This window comes from Mesoplodon mirus, assembly GCF_964341445.2.
Source record: "Mesoplodon mirus genome assembly, chromosome: 14".
NCBI lineage: Eukaryota > Metazoa > Chordata > Mammalia > Artiodactyla > Ziphiidae > Mesoplodon > Mesoplodon mirus.
In genome coordinates this window covers 70,593,180-70,612,449 of record NC_138990.1, presented here as the reverse complement: position 1 = coordinate 70,612,449, position 19,270 = coordinate 70,593,180, and the positions used below count along the sequence as shown (strand labels likewise).

The 19,270-nt window shown below is 39.6% G+C and overlaps 3 protein-coding genes across 15 annotated transcripts in view; 2 read left to right on the top strand and 1 right to left on the bottom strand.

The window, feature by feature from the left end:
- MTIF2 (mitochondrial translational initiation factor 2) overlaps nt 1–3,191 on the top strand; it is a 43,679-nt gene extending 40,488 nt beyond the window's left edge. For all 12 annotated transcript variants that reach the window (XM_082642112.1, XM_082642115.1, XM_082642108.1 and 9 more), the window contains 3 exons: nt 124–288; nt 2,259–2,399; nt 2,972–3,191. In XM_082642112.1, the coding sequence (XP_082498238.1) occupies nt 124–288; nt 2,259–2,399; nt 2,972–3,144 (479 nt within the window). In that variant the 3' untranslated portion in view covers nt 3,145–3,191. The remainder of the gene's footprint in view (nt 1–123; nt 289–2,258; nt 2,400–2,971) is intronic.
- A 1,187-nt stretch (nt 3,192–4,378) lies between these two features.
- Nucleotides 4,379–7,040, bottom strand: RPS27A (ribosomal protein S27a). The gene is made up of 6 exons (XM_082642122.1): nt 6,963–7,040; nt 6,801–6,865; nt 6,268–6,322; nt 5,778–5,863; nt 4,945–5,076; nt 4,379–4,564 (listed from the first exon to the last, which is right to left on the bottom strand). Exons 2-6 carry the CDS (start codon nt 6,846–6,848, stop codon nt 4,415–4,417), a joined length of 471 nt encoding a protein of 156 aa, XP_082498248.1. The 5' UTR covers nt 6,849–6,865; nt 6,963–7,040; the 3' UTR covers nt 4,379–4,414.
- An 89-nt stretch (nt 7,041–7,129) lies between these two features.
- Nucleotides 7,130–19,270, top strand: part of CLHC1 (clathrin heavy chain linker domain containing 1) — a 38,127-nt gene continuing 25,986 nt past the window's right edge. The window contains exons 1-2 of one of the 2 annotated variants that reach the window (XM_082642120.1): nt 7,130–7,436; nt 16,964–17,190. Coding sequence is in view for 1 of the 2 variants with exons in the window: in XM_082642121.1 (XP_082498247.1) it covers nt 12,923–13,099; nt 17,003–17,190 (365 nt within the window). In the remaining variant the exon portion in view is untranslated. Of the gene's footprint in view, nt 7,437–12,895; nt 13,100–16,963; nt 17,191–19,270 lie in introns of those variants that run through there. The other variant, XM_082642121.1, reaches the window with a different exon arrangement.

Genomic DNA, 19,270 nt, shown 5'->3' with positions numbered 1-19,270 from the left:
TTTACCTCTCCTACTCACTTTTAATTTACATAGAAGCAAAAAAATTTAGATTTGAGTTTTTGCTTGAAAGACAAACTGTTTAATGCAATATTTGTGCTACTTTATTGTATTTATGCTTGCCAGGTGTTATATACGGCTTCAATGTGAATGCAGGCAATGTTATCCAGCAGTCAGCTGCAAAAAAAGGAGTAAAAATTAAACTTCACAAAATCATTTACCGTCTTATTGAAGATTTGCAGGAGGAACTGAGCAGTAGATTGCCCTGCATTGTGGAAGAGCACACAATAGGTGAGTGTTCACTGAATGTTTAAACATTCATATCTAACCTGCTGTAAATAACACTTGAAAGCAAAGTTTAAGGGAAATGTATTTTGCTGTTTAAATATGTTCACTGTTCCAACACATATCCTGTGTTCTAGAAAAAATTGACTACTATAGATAAAGGTTCAGTGTAACTTCGTATGAATTATAAACACCTGCCCTCTGCAAGGTGTTGTGCTTTTGGCTGTGAGGATACAAAGGCAAATAAGGCAGTAAGAACTTGCCCTCTAGTTAGACATAAACCACTAATTGTAATACAGAGTAGACTGGGATGGGAGGCATAAACATTATTAACAGTGTTGTGGAAGGAGCCATTGATTTTGTCCAGCAGCTGGCAAAGAAATCCACCATGAGAAGAAAATTTACTTTAAATATTAAACACTTAAAAATATTTTTTTCTAACATATCCCTTGGCCAGTTTAACGGCTAAATTTATTTCAGATGGACTGAATCGGTTTATCTGTTCTTTTTCCTCCCCACATCCAGATATTTTTGGTTAACTTTTAATTTTGATGATAGTTTTATATTTCCAGAAAAATTAGTGGAAAAGTATAAGCAACTCCCTCCCAGTTCACCAGTTGTTTACATTTTGCCCCATTTGCTTTAGTCCTCCCCCTTCACACACACACACACTTTTTTTTTTTCTGGGCCATTTGATAGTAAATTTGAGATATTGTGTTCATTTGCCCCTAAATATTTGCATTTCCTAAACACAAGGATGTTCTCGTATAAAACTGCAGAACAAGTATCAAACTCAGGAAATTGAAGATTAATACTCTTATCTAAGTTACAGTCCATATTCCAATTTTGTTCATTGTCCCTATATAATGTACTTTATAAATATATATTTTTCCTTCAGGATCACAGATTAGGTTCTTCAGTCTTTTTTGACCTTGACATTTTTTTTTTTTTTTTTTTTTTTTCTTTTTGCGGTATGCGGGCCTCTCACTGCTGTGGCCTCTCCCGTTGCGGAGCACAGGCTCTGGACGCGCAGGCTCCGAACGCGCAGGCCCAGCGGCCATGGCTCACGGGCCCAGCCACCCCGCGGCACATGGGATCCTCCCAGACCGGGGCACGAACCCGTATCCCCTGCATCGGCAGGCGGACTCTCAACCACTGCGCTACCAGGGAGGCCCTTGACCTTGACATTTTTGAAGTGTATATAGGCCAGTGATTTTGTTGAATGTACTTTAATTTGGATTTGTCTGTTTCCTCATGATGAGACTCAGTATTTGCATTTTTGGTCCACAGTACAGATTTATTTTAGGCTTTTCTGACCTACTTAACATGATCACACAGAGATTTGTATGTTCTTGTGCTAAGAGCAATTTGGAAAACTGAGTCATATGAGGGTTTCCAGGGGTAAGTGAGCACCAAATAACACTAACCCTAGGAAACTGGTACATTATAGTGTGTGATACCGTGTCATTATTGGAATTTGTTTTAAATTTCAGTCAGTAAAAAAAAATTAAGCTGACTCACAGAATTAGTACTCTTAAGTGTATATAAATTACCCATGGTGAGATTAAAAATAAATCAGGCAACAACGGATGGTCTATTCAAGAAAATATATTGAGGGACAACTGAAAATTAGGTTTTCATGGAGCAGACAGGAATTATACTAATCTTATCAACTGATAGCATCTTCTATTGCATTTTATTCATCCAAAAAAGTGAGCATTTTTTTTTTCATTCTTTTGGTAAGCACATGTAGTTTCGTTGATTTTCTTTTCCAAGAATACCCAAGGGTTTTCATGTTTTTATTTCTAATATTGGCCAGGAAAATAAAGTTGGTTGAGTCAGAGAAAATTAGGACTTCCTTGCACAAGTTTGTAGTTTTTCTCACACCTTTAACTGTTACTCTGCCGAATGTCAGAAATTATGTATCTCTCAGAATTTTTGTTTTCTTTATACTTAATGTTCTCTTCTTCCTAAAGGTGAGGCTTCTATACTAGCTACCTTCTCTGTAACAGAAGGGAAGAAAAAAGTTCCTGTGGCCGGCTGCAGAGTCCAAAAGGGACAGTTAGAAAAGCAAAAAAAATTTAAATTAATACGTAATGGACATGTTATTTGGAAGGGTAAGCAACATAAAACTGTTTCTATAATGTCATATCCAGTCACCAAAACCTGATGATCCTGGGTAACTGAAATCTTTCACTCCCATAATCCTAGTTCAGGCCACTTCTTGCTAACTCATATCTGGCCTCCAGTCCTAATGCCTCTCCCAGGATTGTTAGTCCCCAAATCTTTCTAAGGTTCTAAAAATTGGCCCCAAACTACCTTTCCAGCCATGTCTCTCCTACACTTGGATCCACATCATTATATTTTCATCCTTTCTTAACAACCTTGTGCCTGCATCGTCTTCATCCTGGTGTAACTCATTCTTCAAGTCCCGAGTATAACCCCCATCCCCTGTAGTGTTTACCCTTGAAAAGGGAGACAGTACTTTTCACTACAAATCACATCTTGTTTATAGCAAACTTCATTTTTCTTTGGTTTCCCTGGTATTTCGTCCCATCTTTTAACATGACAGGACTGTAAAATCTAAGAATTTCAGTGTAATTTTCCTTTTAACACCAGACTACAACTGCACTTGTTGGGTACTTATTTGCTGAGTTATATGAACCTTAAGTTTTTTTTTTTTTTTAAGGCTCATTAATCTCACTGAAACACCATAAAGATGATATTTCAGTCATCAAAACTGGAATGGATTGTGGTCTTAGTTTGGATGAAGAAAAGATAGAATTTAAAGTGGGAGATGATATTGTCTGTTATGAAGAAAAAGAAGTTCTAGCCAAGACTTCTTGGGATCCAGGATTTTAAAATTATGTTGAAGATGTAAATGATTAAATGTTTTGCTTTATTACAGAGCAACTAGTTTTGTCTTACTAAAGGTAATAATTCACCACTCACTACTGGTCAGAAAGTTCTACTGAGCACTAACAGGTGTAACTGTCAAAACGCTACAGCATTAGGAAACTTTATTTAAGGACGCGTCCAACTAGAAATCCTGGAGTAGGGAAAGAATATGGCTAAAGGGAATTGTTAATTATTGGTATATCAGTGAATCTAATAATCAGTTTAATAAACTTCAAGTGCTTATTTGAGTTCATTGATATCAAGCAGGCCTTCCTGAACTGTGCTCCTTAGATAAAAATATGGTACCAGTCAAATACTGTGAAACTATTATTTTTCAGCGTCAGCAGTACCAATAAGCAAACCTCAGAACTTAAATTCCAAAGTTCACACTCAACATTAAAGGACTTTGGGTGAAATTTTTTTTAATAGATCTTTATTGGAGTATAACTGCTTCACAATATTGTGTTACCTTCTATTGTACAACAAAGTGAATCAGCCACATGCAGATGAATTTTTTAACTGGTAAGAGAGCTCTGCCGCCTTTAAACTTCCTTTGTAGGAAACAAGTGTCAATACATTGTAGCTTCTTTTTAGGCAAGGTTATAATATCAATTCACACAAACCAATGTTTCTCAATCTGGGGGTGGGGGAGGTTCCTCCCCACCCCCCGGGGTCATTTGGCAATGTCTGGATACTTTTGGTTGTGGGGAGGGGTAGTGTGCTACTGGCAGCAAGTGGGTACAGACCAAGGATGCTGTTCACCACCCTATGATACACAGGAAAGTCCCTACAACCAAGAATTATCCGTCAAAAATGTCAATACTGGGGGCTTCCCTGGTGGCGCAGTGGTTGAGAGTCCACCTACCAATGCAGGGGACACGGGTTCGTGTCCCGGTCCGGGAAGATCCCACATGCCATGGAGTGGCTAGGCCCGTGAGCCATGGCCGCTGAGCCTGCGCGTCCAGAGCCTGTGCTCCACAACGGGAGAGGCCACAACAGTGAGAGGCCCGTGTACCGCAAAAAAAAAAAAAAGTCAATACTGCTGAGGTACAAAGAAACTGGCCTGTATCTAAACAGCTGGTATCAAATACAACATAATTCTGCCAAGTACAGGTTACCTAAGAAAATAGTGCATTAATTTAATGCTTAAAACCCACTTTTAAAATCACTGGAATAAAACTCAACACTTAAACGTTAGTTCATTAGTTCATGTCTTTTATTAACCAATATACAATCACTTGTCTTCTGGTTTGTTGAAACAATAGGTCAGACAACATTTGCCACAATAATGTCTGTCAAAGTGGCTGGCCATAAAAACTCCAGCACCACATTCATCTGAAGGGCACTCCCGACGAAGGCGACTGATTTTGCCATTCTCATCCACCTAAAAAGCATAAACTTGCTGTTAAGATAACCTTACAACATATTGTGAAGTCTAGCTTAAATGACTCAAAATATTTAACCTTTTAATCACACAACAGTGATATTTCTTAGTACTTGCCAACAGAAGCACCCCAAATTCTCACCAATAATTACTACAACAAAAAAGTTCAGAGTCTTTAAAGCCCAGCCTTGCAAGAGGTGGACAGAGTTAAGATCTGAACCCAGATCTGACTTCAAAATCAGAAACTTAGTTTGGAATAAAGTAGCTAGAGGTAAACCCCATTATATAGAGCTTATTCAAATACCAAACAGGAAAAAAACCCAAACTTTTAAAGAGTTTCAAACCAGAGATAAATTATTATTTTTAATAATTTGGCTCACCTTATAGTATTTCAGGACAGCCAGCTTAACCTTCTTTCTCTTATGCTTGTTCTTCTTGGGAGTGGTGTAAGACTTCTTCTTCCTTTTCTTAGCACCACCACGAAGTCTCAACACAAGATGAAGAGTGGACTCCTGTTATTGAACAGAGAACAAAACAGCCTTTAAAAATGGTTACATTGATGCTAGTGCTCCGTGGAGAATGGACAACCAGTATTATGCACACTCTCACTGGATATGACAGGAAGTACACCCACAGATGGGGGAGTCTTAGAAAAAAAGAGGTATCTGATTCCTATATAAACTCTTAGTTCATAGAGATTAAGGAACACGTTAAATGTAGAAGACTGTAGCAGCGCTTCTCAAATGGTGGTGTAGAAATCACCTGGGAATCTACTGCTAATCTAATGCTATTCTCCCCACTTTTTGAGTATTAGTCAAAATTTCCAAATTAAGATACAAATATTCATACTTAAAGGACTTCCCTGCTGGCGCAGTGGTTAAGAATCCACCTTCCAATGCAGGGGGACACGGGTTCAAGCCCTGGTCCAGGACGATCCCACATGCCGCGGAGCAACTAAGCCCGTGGCCAAAACTACTGAGCCTGCGAGCCACAACTTCTGAGCCCATGCACCACAACTACTGAAGCCTGTATGCCTAGAGCCTGTGCTCCGCAACAAGAGAAGCCACCGCAATGAGAAGCCTGCGCACCACAACGAAGAGTAGCCCCTGCTTGCCGCAACTGGAGAAAGCCCACATGCTGCAACAAAGACCCAACACAAGCAAAAATAAAAAAAACAAACTATACTTAAAGGGCTGCTTTCCTCCAAACAGACCTTTTGAATGTTGTAGTCAGACAAAGTACGTCCATCTTCCAGTTGCTTGCCAGCAAAGATCAGTCTTTGCTGGTCAGGAGGAATTCCTAATGGGAAACAAGTTGAACAAACAAATTAAGCGACTGCAAAACAAGCATATCTGCTCAAGATTTACAATCTTGAATCAAATAAATGGTACTAACATCCATCAGTGAGTTCTTACTACACGGAAAGTATAATTGTAAATGTTTAAACGGTTTATCTCATTTAATCCTAATACATGTTAACCACTTTACAGATGAGTATACATGTGTAAATTAACTAGCACGTCCAAAATCACACACGTGAAAGGTACTACAGCTTGGCTCCACGCTGATAAACGTCTGTCTGTGTTATTCCAAAAGCATTTTTGTCAATCTGACCTCTTCCCACCCCACAAAGAGCAGGTACGTCTAGCGCCTGACAGAGCCTCTGCAGGTTAGTTTTTCTGAATCAGAAAATATTAACTTGCCTTCCTTGTCCTGGATCTTGGCCTTTACGTTTTCTATTGTATCCGACGGTTCGACCTAGAAGTTTTGAAGTGCAAACGTATAGGTAACACAATCAGGAACTAGAGTAATCACTCCATTCAGTTGGAAGATTATCAGGGAGCCGAGCCGGTGGGGGCTGAAGCCTACCTAGTAGAGCCGCTGGCTCACGCAGCTGGAGACAGGCTCCCGGCGCGCATGCTCCCTCCCCCAGCCCCGGGCGGCGGCGGCCGGGCCACAAGTGTTCGCGCCCACCTGCGGGGGACGCCACCCTCCCACCTCGCGATCCCGGCAGCGGCTACCTGGCGGGAACTACCAGAGGCGACAAACTCGGACTTCAGGCATCGGAAACCTGCCCTAATCCCCAGCTCAGCAAAACAACCCTCCCTTTACGGCCAAGTTTTAGAACCCAGGCTCGGAAACGAATTCTAAGGCGGAAAACAGCGTGCGTGCCGAAACCCGCCTCAGACCGCCCCCCTCCTTCAGGCCGCGGCTTCTCCCACCGCCTGGCCCGTACCTCGAGAGTGATGGTCTTCCCCGTCAGGGTCTTCACGAAAATCTGCATCTTGGCGGCGGTGCCACCTGAGGGTGAGGAAAAGGAGGAAACGGGTGAGGTTGGGGATAAAGGAGGCGCGATGGCCGGCCGCGGGCCGAAGGACGGCCGAGAGAATATACTCACCGTAGATGGCGGATCCGAAAAGAAGGGCAGCACGCCGGCCCACGGGCTTTCCCGGGGCCCCCGCGGAGGCCCCGCCTCCTAGGCGGCCACGCCAAATGCCTGAGCGCTGTCGCAGCGGCTGTCCAGTCACGTGCCAGACCAGATAGTGACCTCATTTCTCCTCCCGGTAGCCTGGCTTATTTCTCACTTTAGCTTTCAGAACGCTCTTGAAATAGCGGGTTTAAGCAACTTAAAAATGTCTTTAAAAGAATTTTCCACCGTAGTTGACGTGGCTAAGAGGGTCTTTAAAAGGGGGTGGGGTTGAGGGGGCCTCATGAGGAAAACGGAGGAAATGGACGTGTCTTCTGGGAATTGTAGTTTTCCGCTGCTTTCTTTTCTCTAGGACTACTCGTCCCAAGATGCAGTTCCACAGCCTCGGGCTCCCTAGTTACTATCGCCTAGCCCTGGCGTCGGGGTTTGGAGGAAGGGGTTAAGGTGAGGAGGGAGCGAGGGTGAAGTGCAGTAATGGTTTCGGGGAAGGTGGAAACGGGTCGGAAGTGACTAGGAGGGAAGGTTAAGAGGCTGGGGAAGAGTGGGGGACCGAAAGTGTCATCGCCCACTTACTGAGGCGGTGAGGGGCGGATGATCAGCGATCTACCACCAGACGCTCCCCTGGGCCTTCAAGGGAAGGGCACACCTGTGGCCAACTCCAGGCAAGCTGAAAAATAGGTGGTATCCTCAAAACCTCTTGTCCGTTCTTGTCTCTCCCTGTAGCCCCTCCCCGCCTTCAACCCCGGATGTTCTCCTAGTTTAAGGAAGGTTCTGTGTTATATGTCACTACGCAGTGTGAAACGGTTTAATATGTTGAAAATCTCAGGAGTTTTCAAATTTTCAAATGAGGCCGCATGGGAAGGAAACCCGCGGAAAGGTTTATTTACTGTAGAATTTCCAAGTTTGGAGTTTGGAGTTGTGGTGAAAGTCCTAAGAGGAAGTTTTGGGAGTATGGCGTGGGGGGGCTGTCTTGGCAAGGCGGGCGAGTTAACTCCCTTTCCCTGGCCTTTCGCCGCTGCGCAACCACAGAATCCTGTGCGTGCACCTTCCTAATGTCTTCTCTATCTCTCTGTGCCCTCCTCTCTGCATCTCCATCCCCAGATTCAGGCTCCTTAATTTTCTCTGTCCCCAGTCTTTTTCTAACCCACCTTCACTTTTGCCTCCAACATAATATAAAAAGTAAAAATGATTATGTCATTAATGCTACTTCACCTTCAAGATAAAATCCAAATTCCTTAGTGTGATAGTCAGCCTCTGCCTTCCTTACAGCCTAGTCTGCCAAACCCATTACTCACTTATCATTGAGCTAATTGAAGTTCCTGACAAGCTCTTTCATGCTTTGGCACTTATGAAGAAAACGTTTCTTCTCTGTGGAGCGCTCTCCTACCATATTCTGCTGGCTAATCTCCACCTTTACAAAAAAAAAAAAAACTCCTCGAAAGAGTTGTCTATACTCATTGTCTCTAATTCTTTTCCTTCCGTTGACTGAACCCACTCCTATCAGGCTTCTGTCTCCACCATTCCAGTGGAATAGCTCTTGTAGTTACTAATCACCTCCGTGTTGCTAAATTCAATGGCCGTTTGATCTTATTTGACCTAGCAGCGGCATTTGACACAGTTGATCATTTCTTTCCTCTTTGAAACACTTTCTTCACCTGACTTCCATCTCTCTTCTTCCATCTCCCTGGATGCTCTTTTCCAGGCTGTTTTGTTGCTTCCTCTGTATCTACCAGACCTCTAAACTTTGGAGTACCCCCAATGCCCAGTCCTTGGACCTCTGCTTTGTTTACATTTCCGAGAACATTTTCCATTGTCTCATAACTTTTAAATGTCATTTATATGCATATAACTTATAAACTTATTTCTCACTCAGGCTCACCTGAACTTCAACATGTCTAATAGGGAGGCCCAAACTCCTGATCTTATGCAATTGATATTCCCATCTCATAAATGGCAATTTCATCTTTTCGATCGCTGAGGCCAAAGACTTTATGGTCATCCTTGACTGTTCTCTCATACCCACATCGAATCCCTCAGCAAATCTTGGTTTTACTTTTAATGTATATACAGAACACTTCTCACCATCTCTGCTACCACACTGATTCAAGCCACCGTTATCTTTTGTCTGGACTATTGTAGTAGCCTCCCAGTAGCTCTTCTGGCTTTGACACTTGTCTTCACAGAGCAGCAAGAGCAATTCTTTGAAAATGGAAGTCAGCTGTCATTCTTCTGCCCACAGCTCTCCAATGGCTTTCATCTCGCTCTGAGTTAAGCCTAAGTTCCTATAAGCAAGGCTGTCACTCCCACACTGGAATGACTGGAGGCCACAGTTCAGCTCATTGCTCCTCTTGCCAAGTCTGCCCAGAGAAAGGAGCATCTTTTTCTAACCTGCACAAAGGTGCCCCATGGGCTGGTAGTGCTCCTACCTTCAAGGCCCTATATTCTACATGATCTGGCAGCTACCTCTCTGACCTCATCTTTCTTCTCTCCTTTTCTCATTCTCTTTTAGTCTTCCTGGCCTTCTTGCTGGCAGATATGCTATCCTGCCTTGAGGCCTTTGGACTTGCATCTCTCTCTGCCTCAACCACTCTCCTCCCAGGAATCTACGTTACCTGCTTTTTTCAGGTTTCTGAAATGTCACGTTATCAGTGAGGGCTATTCTCTTTCCTGACTTAATGCCTTATGTAAAATGACACCCTCCCACCTTTCTTACTCTCTATACCCCTTTCCTTGTTTTATTTTTCCCCATACAACTTACCCCCATCTGTTATACTATTTTTTACTTGTGTGTCTTCTGTCTCATTACTTGAATGTAACCTCTGGGAAGTTAGGGACTTTGTTTTGTTTAGTACTATATCTCTAGTGCCTAGAATAGCGGCAGACACACAGTAGGTGCCCCCCCCCCAATATTTATTGAATAAATAAATGCAGCACAGATTAAGCATTGTCCTGGATGTTGTTTCATGAGATGTTTTCCCTAATATTTCCCTGCCCTCTCCCACAGACTAGCGAGATGCCCCTCTGGGCTTTTGTAGCCCATCGTGCCCACTGGTCACACTGCCTTCTCTGCTCTGTGGCAGAGGTTCATTTAACTAGAATCAATACTTGTCTAGGAACCCTTGTGACTTGTTTCCTCTTTATCCCTAAGGGTCTAATTTGAATGAGTGAGTGCAAGGTAATCTGAGTTGGTCTGTGTAACTCAGTGGCATTTTGTAGATGCTGAGGAACAATCACTTTAGCTGTGTTCTGATTTGAGGGCACAAGTCATGTCTTCTGAGCAGACCAGATTATTACTCAGTGATTACTGATTAATAATCAACTTTCTTTTTTGGGGGGGGGGTGCATGTGCTTTGCTAGCAACTGTATTATGCACTGGAATGCATATGGGTGGGGAAGGAAGATGGGGAATGAGAACATTTTGGTTCCTGATCTTATCAAATTTAGAGCCTACTGAGAGAATATAACCAGAATTCTGAGTGATAATATCATGATAGAGGAAGTGCACAGTACATGGGAGAACATAGCAGTGGCACTTGATCAAATTTAAGGGAATCCAGGACAGCTTTCCTGGAGCTGTATAGGCTGACATCTGAAAAATAAATCAAATCCAAGTAAATGAGAGTGGAAGTACTGTGTGTATCTTATGGAGGAGGAGAGTGGTGAGGCTGCGGGAAGGGAATGCAGGGATGGGGAGAGAATTATGCAAGACCCTCAGGTAAGAGAGCAAGTTTATAGGAGTGGATGGGGGTTTTGAGGAGGACAGGGGCATGAAAAGACTAGATTTGGTCAGAGAAAAAGTCCCTGGTTCCTATAGGGCATTCATAGACTAAGGAAAGGAACTTGGATTTTATCCTAAGGGTAATAGGAAGCCACTGGTGTTCAGATGTGACCACCCATTCCCCAGTGATCACACCCATTCCTTCCTCCGTTTTTTTTTTTCCCCGTCTGCACCGCTCTGCTTGCAAAATCTTAGTTCCCCGACCTGGGATTGAACTGGGTCCACGGCAGTGAAAGCGCTGAGCCCTAACCACTGGACCTCCAGGGAATTCCCAGAAATAACATTATTTATAGTCTGTCTCCCTTAATAGATTGTAAGCTATCAAGGAGCCAGGGACTTTATCTTATTTATAACTGTATTATGCACTGGAGTGCATAGGGGTGGGGAAGGATAATGGAGAATGCTGAATCTCTAGCTATAAAACAATGCCTGGCACTTAATAGATACTCAGTAAATATTGGTTGAATGAATGAATAAAGAAACTGATTTCTTATTTGGGAAAACTGTTGATCCATTTATGGATTATTGCTTTGTTGGAACTACTTTATGTTCACTTATAAATTGATTTCTCATTATCCAGTTCATCAATATAAAAATAAATTAGGTCTTTTAAACTTTGAAATTATTTTGGTGTCTCCTTCCTCCAATATATGGCCTATGGGCAGTATTTATTGGCCATATATGTTATTTTAGATAACTAGGTATCAATTATATTGCCAAAACACGGTAAAATTGATTTAGGCATTTATTCATCACAGCATTATTTATAATAGTGAAAATATCCAACAGGTGGGGAATGGTTAAATAAGTTATTGTGTATCATACCATGAAGTACTATGCAATCATTAGAAGTCATGTTTTTGAAAACTATAATATTTAACAACATGGAAAACTGTTTTTAATATTAAGTGAAAAAAATAGGATACAAAACTGAGTATAGAGTGTGATCCTAATTTTTATAATTATAAGCATTGGAAGGAAATACACCATATTAAGTAGTCATTATTTTTTGGTGGTGGGATTCTGGATGATTTTTGGGTTTTCATTAATTTTCCAAATTTAGTTTATATTTCCCAAATTTTATACCATGAGTATAAACCTCTGTGATGGGAATGAGGGGAATTAAAATGTTTTACCTTGCCACACATTTTAAAGCAAATCATGGGTTCTGTTTAATGTTGATGTGAATAGATCTCAGGAACCAACTTTTGTATCCAACTCTAGTTGGATAATGATTCTTTACTAAAAGAGCAGTGAAATATAGCTGCTTGAAAACCTCACTCAGAAAGGTACAGTTTGTTATCTTTGACATCACTGATGTACAGATTTTAGTAGAAGTCCTGACTTCTTACTTTTCAGTTAGTACGTTCATAGTAAAGATAAGAATTATAATAAAATTCATCATAAAAATAAATTCATGAATTATTTATAGCTATTGTGTGTTGGATAACTGTGACTGGGCCAGGTAGGTACATGTGTAGAGAAATATTTGACCTTGTTTGCTTCATCAGGAGGCCTCCAAACTAGTTTTCCCACATGAAACAAATAAAGAAAATGCTAATAAACCTTCTGTTAGAAAGTGTTGAGTTAAAGAAACCATTCAATCATATGATACATATACTTGTTTAGTAAGAAATGAGTTCTTTATTGACTGGTATTCTATCCCAGAGGCATAGTATAGCACATGGTAGTAGAATGATCAGACATTTTAATTAATAGGTTGGAATATTTATTTCAGAGATCCATGAGACTTTTTTTTTTTTCTGAAACAAATAGACGTTTTATTTAGATCAATATTTGACTTAATTTATTTATTTATTTATTTTTTTTTTTTCTGTACGCGGGCCTCTCACTGTTGTGGCCTCTCCCGTTGCAGAGCGTAGGCTCCGGACGCGCAGGCTCAATGGCCATGGCTCACGGGCCCAGCCGCTCTGCGCCATGTAGGATCTTCCCAGACTGGGGCACGAACCCGTGTCCCCTGCATCGGCAGGCAGATTCTCAACCACTGCGCCACCAGGGAAGCCCGACTTAATTTATTTTAAGCTTTAGATTAATTGATAGTCTTTTTCTTTCAGGCTTATCAAAGTTTTGACTTTGTTGCAAAAGCAAGTCAAGACTTTTCTCTGGCGAACAAGTGTGCAGACTGTGACATATGTCCGTCCAAGAAATAAATAAACATGCAGTTCTCCCTCCTATCGTTAGTAGAAGTGACAAGGAATTTTTGGAAAGAATGCAAAGATACATAATTACAGAAACTGAAAGAGTGGGCTGTAATGAGGAAGGACCTGCTGATGAATATTACATCATATACCGAAACGTTTTTGATAAGGTATCGTAATGCTTTAAGACAACAGAGTTTTTATGTAGTAGAAATGGTCTATCTTGACAACTAATATTCCTGCCTTAGTAACACCACTGCTTGTTTGACTACATTCCATTTGTCAGTTTTGAGAAGTTCATCCAATTTGTCAGAAAGGGATGAATGGGGAAAATGCAATGCTGGATTTATATTACTAGACAGTTAATGAGAGTTTCAGTTATTGTAGCTTAAGTGCAGGCTATCAGTTTTTGAACAACAACCTAGCTGTGCCCTCTAATGTCATTTTGACCTTCCATCTCAAATCATTATCTGATTTGTTAGGAATTGGGCTGTAAGCATGAACCTGGTAGTTCTTTGTTGTTTTGGGTTGGTTTGTGGTATAATTAAAATCTTGGTTTAGATTTGATCTAGCATATTAAATTGAGACTCCTTGTAGATTAGAGGTCTAGATAGGCATGGTAAACAAGGAGTTTAACTGCACTGAATGTTGGAAATATGGAGGTCAGAAAATGCTGCGGCTTTATGTGTCATTTGATTTTGCTTTTCAAGATTTTAGAAACACCTGCTTTTCCTTAAAAACAATTGCAATATGGCCACTGATCCTCATTTTTTTATCTCACTTTTTTTTTACCCACGTAAGATGCCCTGACAGTAAAATCAGTGAAGTCAGCACTCTTTCCTCCTTACCTAGAAGAAATAATTACGTATGTGAAGACTTCTGTAAACTATTGGTCTCTGAGTAAAACAGCCATAGGCAAAATAGGAACTCAGTGTTTTGTTTAAATTTTAAACATTACACACTGAGTCTTATTTCTCCTCTAAATAAAAATATAGTGCCTCACTCTAAGGAAAAGTGAACACAAAGTAGTGATATATACCTACAAGTGGAATTAAGAAAATTGATGCATATCCATAAAAGTATAAAATGGAAAAAAAAGACTCTTTTCTTCCTTTAAGTCATCTGTAAAATCTGTCTTTTGGAACCGGTACACTGGCAGATTAGCTTCATTTTATAAGTTGTTATGATCAATGAAATTGTTTTGGTGTTTTAGTCATTAAGGATTGCATTAGGTGAATATTTAAAGATAGTGAAGGTAGTGTATTGAATAGGTTTTATAAATATCAAGAATCATGTTGAGACTCTACTTGTGTGAAATCAGCAAAGGAAAGTTATCATGATTGTAACATACTTATCTTTGCATGTCCAAATGCTAACACTTGTCAGAAGTTTTCTTACATGAAGAGCTCTCTGCTTTAAATTAGTATAGTTATAGTGAAGTCATTTTGGAGGAGCTTTGGTAAATTTAATTCTTAGAGAAAAGACATGGAATTAAATAAAAGATAATTTCTGTATCTTTAGTCCTTTTGTCCCTACCCCCCAGGATTTCCATTTGGACTGTTTGTACATTGTACAGTTATAAATTGTACATTTGTACATTGTGAAGTATCCTATTCTTCAGGACTGAGAGGGGATCTGAAATAAAAATCATTTGGTACTTAGAGAAACTTTTATTCTAGCTTCTCAATAAGATAATCTGCCTTTCCATTTTCATGTTATTCCAACACATTTGATTGTTAATAAACTATTAATGCCTGCCTTCTCTAATCTTCCTTCTCTCTTGGAAGGATCTGGTTGGGCAAAAGATGAAAGTGTCAGCTTGCATCTCTGAGTACTTAGAACCAGAGAACAAATACCAAATTCTGTTTAAAATCAAAGATAGAGGATTTGGCCTAGAGAACCATGCCTAAATCAAAGCAAGGAGGACCTGAGGCTGTGTAACAAGAGTTGAGGGTACATTGCAGAGAGAGCCAAGGACTTAATAAGCAAAGGACTTAGTAAGCAAAGAAAACCAAAGCTAGGAAGAGTGAGCTTCAACAGATACAGGTGAATTATGGAGGTAATTGGACTCCCGAAAGTGACTGGCCTTTTGCATCCAGGTAGCGTGTTGTACAAATAGTCTATATTCGTGTGTAGGTGCTGAGGTGGAATGGATACCATTCCTCCTCTCCCTCAGATCCCTGTACCTGGTAAGGATGGCTCTGTTTTTTTTGGGGGGGGTGGTTAATGGAAACCTTAATACCAGAGTCTGAAACTTGAATCCCTAGAGGCCAAGAAGGTCATATAAAATAGTTAAGTGTACTGGCTTTAACAGGATAAGGAATCATGGGGACTGTGGTAAAATGAAAAACCAATCCAATCTGAAGCTCCAGCTGATTACTGCCATTAAGGAATGGGGGTTCCACGTTGGTAGATTTTTCAGTTTTCAAGAGAAGCTGAAAATTTGGGTTTTGGGCGAAATTTCCTAAATTTTAAAATATTTTGTGGACCAAGCAAAACTGTTCTACCTCTGGCATACAAGTTTCCCTCCTTTACTTTAATGCATTTTCTGTGCATTCTGAAAGATTCCTATGGGTGTTCTGAAATCTATTTCTTCTAGCAAACCCATATGGGAGCTGATCATGATGTTACTACAAGTCTGTTTTCTATCCATTAACATATCTGAGTTGTCTTGAATTGTTGCAGCACATCATGGAGGCTTGTGGAGTGGAGGATGGCCAGGAACCGTGGGGTATTTAATCTGGAAGACCACAGATTAATGACCTCAATTTTATTGAAAGTTGCTGGGTGGCAGTCCTTTGGGTGGATAGGTAGTATGGTCATGTCAAAAAGATATCCTTTCCTGGTGCTTGGCATTGATCAGTTATCTCCTTATACCATTTTTTTTTTGGCCGCATGGCTTGCAGGATCTCAGTTCCTCTACCAGGGATTGAACCCAGACCACGGCAGTGAAAGCGTCGAATCCTAACCACTAGGCCACCAGGGAACTCCCCTCCTTATACCATTTCTTGATAGACCAGATGTCTTCCTGGATGATTTTTTCCAGGTATTTTCTAGCTAACAGTGTGATATACCAGAGACTAGAGATATAGTAAGGGTAGAAAACGTAATTGTATCTTTCAGAGAAAACTGTGGATTGATCACATCTATTCTTTATATGCCTCGACACCTTCCAAAATCCTTGTGAGCAGAATTTGGCAACCATAAATTATTTTTAACTTTTTTTGTTTTTTAACTTCTTTAAAGTGCTCCTTAGTTATTATTGTTTTTTTGTATGGGTAATGCCTACACAGGATTAACCAGAAAAAAAAAAAAAAGAAAGAAAAGAAAAGTTAAAGAACCAGTAAGAAGAGTATACAGTGGAAAGTCTGGTCCTTCTCATCTTAGACCCTACTTCCCTTTCCTTCTCTGTAGATTTCTATTTTCTTCTATTATCAATCCAGAGATAGGTAGGTTTCCTTCTCTGTAGGTTTCTGTTTTCCTTTCCTTCTCTGTAGGTTTCTATTCTCTTCCATTATCGTTCCAGAGATATTATGTTCTTAAACACCATTGTAAACCATGAATGTAACGTATGAAGGGTTTTCTCCAGTTGCACTTGACATCTTGGGATTAGAAATGCAGTTTGGAATTGAGAGTATTGATCAGCTAGTAGGAGCAGATGGGTTAGAAAAACACGGAAGTGAAGGGAGTCCAGGATTTTAAGGTCTGAATGAAGTCAGAGACTAGACTTGGAGGTAATGAGGGGCGATATGTAATAGTATTTAAGAGATCCAGAATTGGGATAATTAGATCTGGTATTGGTTTTATCTGACCTCATATAATGTATGTGTTAATTCCTAGTAGAGCAAAAAACATGTTTTTTTTTCTCATATTTAAGCTCACAGGATTGTAATGATTCAAAAAGAGCATATATTCAATAATAATTAACTGTCTTTAATAGTGGTATTTGCATATGAATGCAAGCTCAAATTTGTAAAATTTTAGATTTCTAATTGCCCATCATGTTTCATTAAAAAAAACTATATATTTGCAAGTCTTTTGATCCATAGTCTTCTAGAAAAATCATATTTTAGGTAATAGAGTATGTCACTGCATACAAATCCATTCTTACTTCAATCAAAAAAGAATACGATGGCTTTATTGAGACAATAAAGAAAAGCCAAAGAACTGCATTTTATCTTCATGGAAAACTTAAAGTTTTGGCAGGAGAGCCCACAACATTGGTATATCACAGGAAAAGAATAACTCAACTTAAAGCAAAGTAAGTATATTAGTAAGTAGCCCAAAAGGTGATAATTGTTACTTGGTTATATTAACTAGCCATTGTAACTATAACCAGTGGTTCTTAGTCTTTTTCAATTTCAATTTTATTTTAAAGCCATGTTTTTATGTTACCCTTCCTATTGAAATTACTATATTTTTACTTGAAAAATAATACTAATTCTGTTTGAGAATTTTATAATATCTCTTAGGATAATTGGAGGCACATTGTAGTATCATAAAATGAGGGATACAGATAATTGCTCCAGGTGATTTCTTGCATGGAAGGTTTAATAGTACAATTTCATGATTACCATCTGAAATAGAGCACTTAATGCTCTGATGCACAAAGGTAAATAACCTACTGGGAGAGGATAAAATGCTCACTCTTGTTAAGTAGTCTCAGATTTTCAGTGTTCCATTTGGTAATTGATGGGTAAATTATTCTTATAGATAATTTCAAGTCAACTTGGAAAATTATGTAAAATTTGACCTCCACTTCTGGTAATGTGGCTTGCTAGATGTTGGGATAGATCTTCCTATTGGGGCAATATGCTACATAAGATGGTAAAAAAATTTTTTTCCAAAAGTAACAGGAAGCTGACAGGGTAGTGACAGAAATATTAGGGCAAAATCATAACAGAAGACAAAAGATAGAGAAGCACTAAAGCTTCTTTGACCCTGAAAGCATTTATTAAAACTCGTGACCATAAGCTTTAGTTTTTAGTCTGTGGCACAGGGGTACAAAAGACAGAGCCCAGAATATCTGCCCAAGGGGTGTAGTCTACTGGGAAATCCTCCCCATATAAAGCTGGGATGATAAAGGGCTACACCCTTGAAGAGTGAACAAGAGGTAAACTGCTCCACCTTTGAGGACTGCATGGAAAATTGTCTTCTGCTTAGCAGACTGCTAACAGATCCAGGGCTTATTTTGGGGGTGATGAAATGTTCTGGAACTAGAAATGGTAGTATTTGCACAACTCTTTGAATATGCTAAAATTCACTGAATTGTATACTTTACAAGGGTGAATTTTAAGGTATACGAACTATATTTGCATAAAGCTATTATAAAAAAAACATGGAGGACAGAGTGAGAAAGTTATATTATTATGTCTAATCACAACTCAAAGAGAAGAGAATATGGGACAGAGACAATATTTGAAGAGAGCATGGCTGAGAATTTTCTAGAACTGGTGAAAGATATCAATTCACAGATTCTGGAAGACCAAAGAATCCCACTGTAAGTAATAAGAAGTACTCAACTAGACTTACTGTAGTGAAATTGATAAAGAAAAGATAAAGACATCATAAAAGTAGCTGTGGATAGGAGCAACGACTGGATACCTTCTCATCCATGTTGTAGCATGTATTGGAGCTTAATTCCTTTTTATGGCTGAATAATATTCCATGTTTGTATGTACCATATTTCATCTACTTATCAGTTGATGGGTACTTGAGTTTTTTTCCACCTTTGGCTATGGTGACTTGTGCCACCATGAACATTCTTGTACAAGTATCTGTCTGAGTCCCTGCTTTCAATTTTTTCGAAAGTCTGTTTACTTTTAACACGTCTTTCTTCCTAAAGCATAACTATTTGGATGAAAGCCAAGGATATTTTATTTCCACAGTCCCTCTTTCATAAATACTGCAAGCTCCTACTCTGAGCCATCTGTAGTTACCAAGAACTCTATATAGTAATCAGACTTAGGTAGTGGTTATCTACTGACAAACTTGTTTTTAATTTGCCAAAAATCCTGTAACATTTATGTAGCTAACTGATTTTAATCTATTATTTCCTCCCTGGGCCAAAATATTGGTGATAAACTAGGAAGTAAATTTCAAATAATGCTTAAAAGAAGTTTTTATTTACTTCTTGGTCTTTAAAACCTCCATTTCTGGATGAACTCAGTTTTATCTCAAAATGCTATCATTCTTCTAGTTCTAGAATCAAAATTAATAGAGTATGCTGATTAATGGTCTCCAAAGAAATAGGTCCTAATCTGGAAATGTTACTTTATTTGGAAAAAGGGTCTTTGCAGATATGATTACATTAAGGATCTTGAGCTAGGGAGATTATCTTG

Coding starts and splice junctions, on each gene's coding strand:
- RPS27A (XM_082642122.1), bottom strand. CDS start 6,848: ATGCAGATTTTCGTGAAGACCCTGACGGGGAAGACCATCACTCTCGAG. Junction 5,864..6,267: donor CAAGATCCAGGACAAGGAAG/GCAAGTTAATAT, acceptor GTTTCCCATTAG/GAATTCCTCCTGACCAGCAA. Junction 4,565..4,944: donor CTGTCCTGAAATACTATAAG/GTGAGCCAAATT, acceptor TATGCTTTTTAG/GTGGATGAGAATGGCAAAAT.